At 41.3% G+C, this 4,215-nt stretch overlaps 1 protein-coding gene across 1 annotated transcript; it reads right to left on the reverse strand.

Moving 5' to 3' along the window:
• Positions 1-325: 325 nt before the first annotated feature.
• LOC130738140 (uncharacterized) lies at positions 326-4,000 on the reverse strand. Its single transcript, XM_057590056.1, has 5 exons — positions 3,571-4,000; positions 3,170-3,489; positions 2,984-3,127; positions 2,013-2,237; positions 326-343 (listed from the first exon to the last, which is right to left on the reverse strand). The coding sequence occupies exons 1-5, from the start codon at positions 3,998-4,000 to the stop codon at positions 326-328; spliced, it is 1,137 nt and encodes a 378-aa protein (XP_057446039.1).
• Between the last annotated feature and the right edge of the window lie 215 nt (positions 4,001-4,215).

Raw genomic sequence — 4,215 nt, forward strand, 5'->3', positions numbered from 1 at the left:
GGCCCACATAAAGGAGTAAGCTGCTGAACAATCAGGCATTCACGGGTCCCACAAGAAGTCTGAATTTTCAATTGGGGTAAACGTGAGAGTTTTTGATCTTTAAGTCAGCTTCGCGGGCCTTCAATCGGATCCTAATTCGGAGTTCTGTAGCCCAAGATATGATCATTTTAGTGCAGACTATTCCAGACTCACAGGTTTAGCGACAGTAACTTTGCAAGGCCATTCTGACCATGTTAGAAGCTTGTTCTCGAATTGTGCTGAACATGACAGTTGTAAGGATTCGAGTTAGCTTTCCAAAGACATATTATTCATCCTATTTGGATATTTATGCTTCAGATTCAACCTGTTCTAGAAAAACAGTCACAGAAACTAAAAGTGTAGAATTAAGCACTTTTCCATGAATAATCCAAATAAACACTAATGGTCAAAACATGGCTAAGTCATAACAATTAAGTACAAAAATGTATATAATGAATCTTAGAAGAATACCCCCACACTTAGCCTTTTGCACTCATGGGCAAAACTTAATTTCAAAGAAGAATAAGAAAATCACTTATGATAACAAGTACTTCCTAAAACATAAAAACTCAGCACACACTTATCTTTGAGAAGTAGGAATTCAGGTTTATGAGCAAGAAAACAACCACTTCATTTTCCACAGAGATTAGACAAATAAGAATTTCATCACCTACATTCCAAGCCAACAAGAATTGCAATTTGAACATCGAAGTTGGATGCAAGTGTTATCCTCTCTACTCTCAAGTGTTTAGGCTTGTGTTTAATCATGCTTAAGCTACTCTCATCATCTCATGAAAACATGCATCTATCATAGGCTTGACAAGATTCTAACACAACCAATTGAATTGAACAAATGCACAAAAAGATCAAAGGACTTTTCAAGGTTGTAATGAGGCTAAGGTCAAGGAAGGATTTATGAAAGATATTCAGAGTTAAAACCTTAGGAAAAATAAGAGCAATGAGGAATCATTCAAATTAAACTTACTCATAACCCCAAAATCAGCACATTCTTCATTTTCTCAACTTCTTTTTACAACTTTCACTTCCTTTTCTTTTTCTTTTGCAATGAGTATTTTCCTTCACTCTGTAACTTCTCTTCTTCTTCTTTTTCCTTTCTTTTTTTTTTTGCATTTTTTCCTTTTCAGCATTTCCATTTTTTCTCTTTCAACTTTTTTTTCAGCTTGCTTACAATTTATCCACAAGGAAGGTACCTCTTTTTCTGATTATCACAAGGTTAAAGAAGCTGCTGCAGGTCTGATCACGTCCAGGCATCATTCAGGAGGGGGTTATGGGAACTATAAGTCATCATGGTGCTTACTATTGATGAATAGTAGTGTGTCATCATGGATGAATAGTAACCTAAGGCACCGGTTAGCCAATTTTTTTATTCTGTCTTCAAGTCGGGACAAATTTGCTACTATGCTTCATCATTTCTGCAGCTAAGGGTTTTATAGTAGTGTCTTTCCCCTCTGAATGCTAAATACTAACACATCTTATATACAAGGGTTTGGTTCATTGGTTCGATTATCGATAGATCTAAGACAGTGTATTCCTGCTGTCAAGAGATTCGATCAGAGTAGCTTCCTATCCTCATCTGCTCGAGTTATCATCTAAATGGGAGTCATGATGACCATGTCTTTGGTACTTTTGATTGTCGGTTAGATCTAATCGACATACCGACTTTCTATCGTCGCATCGTAAATCGTGTACAAAGATTAGGTCACATATATACACACAAGCACACACACACACATATATATATATATATATATATATGTAAATCTATCTATTTATACTTACTCATGTTTTGTCTGAAAACTTGTCTCGCACGCGTCTGTCCATGCGAAAGGTTGATCCTTTCTTGTAAGTTGAGTCAAAGTTCCAACAATCTTAGCAAAGCTCTCGATGAAACGACGATAATATCCAGCTAAGCCCACAAAACTCCTGATCTCAGTCACAGTCTTCGGTTGTTCCCATGTTAAAATGGTCTTTACCTTCGCCGGATCTACAGCAATTCCATCTTTTGAGATAACATGGCCTAAGAATTTGACTTCCTCAAGCCAAAATTCACACTCGGAAGGGTTTGCATACAGATTTTTCTCCCTCAGCACTTGTAACACTTGGTGTAGATGTTCCTCATGTTCCTTAGTATCCTTGGAGTAGATCAGAATTCGTCGATAAACACCACTACAAACCGATCTAAGAACACATGGAATGTTCTGTTCATATAATTCATGAAAATAACAAGTGCATTTGTCAATCCGAATGGCATCACTAGGTACTCATAGTGTCCATATCTGGTTCTGAAAGCAGTCTTCGATATGTCCTCAGTCTTCACTCTAATCTGATGATATCCTGACTTCAAGTCAATCTTTGAAAACACAGCAACCCCTCTGAGCTGATCCATCAAATCATCAATCCTTGGCAACGGGTATCGGTTCTTGACGGTTGCCTTGTTGAGCTGTCGATAATCCACACACAATATGGATTTCCCATCCTTCTTCTTCACTAGCTACACTGGCGCTCCCCACGGTGAAACACTTAGTCTAATGAATCCCTTCGACAAAAGGTTTTCTAATTGAGACATCAACTCCACTAGCTTTGCAGGTGCCATACGATACGTTGCAATCGAGATTGGCCCTGTTCCAGGTACTATGTCGATAGCAAACTCCACATCGCGTACAAGCGGTAATCTAGGTACATCTCCCGGAAAGACATCAGTGAAATCTCGCACAACGATAATTCTACAAACATTTGAGTCCTCCCTACCCTCTTGGCTTAGTAGTAACGAATACTCTTGGGATCCCTCATTCAAGGTTACGCTAATATGATTAGCAGACAAGTACTCGAAAAGATCCGAGTTAGGGAACACCACTTTCTTTCGACTATAGTCCAAAAGAAAATGGTAATGTGATAACCAATCCATCCCTAGGATGACCTATAGGTTCTTAAGGGGTAAACATACTGGGTTAGCATGAAAGGTTCCATCTCTATACACTACAGAGCAATGCATACAAGCAACATTAGCAAGTAGGGTTTTAGCAGGTGTAGTCACCATAAGGTCAAAACTCAAAGCAGTAACATGTACTTTCAGTCTTGACACGCAGTCCTTAGAGACAAAAGAATGCGTTGCACTGGAATCAAAGAGTACAGTTAGGAGGTTACCATTAATCTCGCACTCTCCCCTTATCAAACCATCAACTCTGTCAGCTTCCTCACCATCCATGGTGTAAACTCTTACTTTAGCAGCTGGGCGCTTTCCACTTGCAGTATTAACAGAAGGCTCAGCCTTGGGTGCCCTACACTGACTGTCGTTGTGTCCCGGTAGGTTGCAGTTGTAGCATATGGGCCTTGCATCTGGGCAAGCATTGGCAAAGTGCCCTTGCTTCCCACACTTGTAGCAAGTCACATCCTTGGTCGCGGCCTGGTTTTCCGCACCTCCAACAGTAGTGTTCACTGACTTCTGAAATCCTGGGGTAAACCCTCTCCCCACAAGACGTTGATACAGCTTCTTACTCTGAAATTTTCCTTTTCCTTGGTAGTTCTAGGAACCTGACCTCATCGGTCCCCCCGTTCCAGCTTTGTTAAACCTCTTGTTCTTCATTAGCTCCACCTCTGTGGCCTTCTCCACTAATGACTGGAATCGCACGATCCCCAATGGCCTCACCGAATCCTCAATATCGGGCCTCAGTCCATTCACAAAGCGCTTGCACATGTACCGTTCGTCAACATGATCGTTGAAGAACTGAAAATGCTTAGCCAGAGACTCCAGTTTAGAAGCATACTCCGGTATGGACATGCCTCCCTGACGAAGAGTCAGAAACTGTGCCCCCCTCTCATCTAGAGCACTAGTTGGGAAGTACTTCTCCAGAAATGCAGTACGGAAAGTGATCCAGTTGACTTTCTCATTGTTAGCTTTCATAATTCCTCTGGCGCCTCTCCACCAGTATTCAGCATCTCCCAACAATAGGTATGTAGCCATGCCCCCCTTGGCTTCTTCGGCGGGTTGCCGCACTCCAAAAATCTTGTCTATCTCCTGGATCCAGAGATCCTCTTTGTCAGGATCAGTCCCACCCGTGAACTTAGGTGGATCTTGTCTCCTGAAATCATTCAGCCCCTTGTTCTGGTCCAGTGTCACCTCTCTCTGACGTTGATGTTCTTCACGTGCCTCCTCTGCGACACGTCTCTGAGCGTTTT

Source organism: Lotus japonicus, chromosome 1 (assembly GCF_012489685.1).
Source record: "Lotus japonicus ecotype B-129 chromosome 1, LjGifu_v1.2".
In the NCBI taxonomy this organism is placed as follows: Eukaryota; Viridiplantae; Streptophyta; class Magnoliopsida; order Fabales; family Fabaceae; genus Lotus; species Lotus japonicus.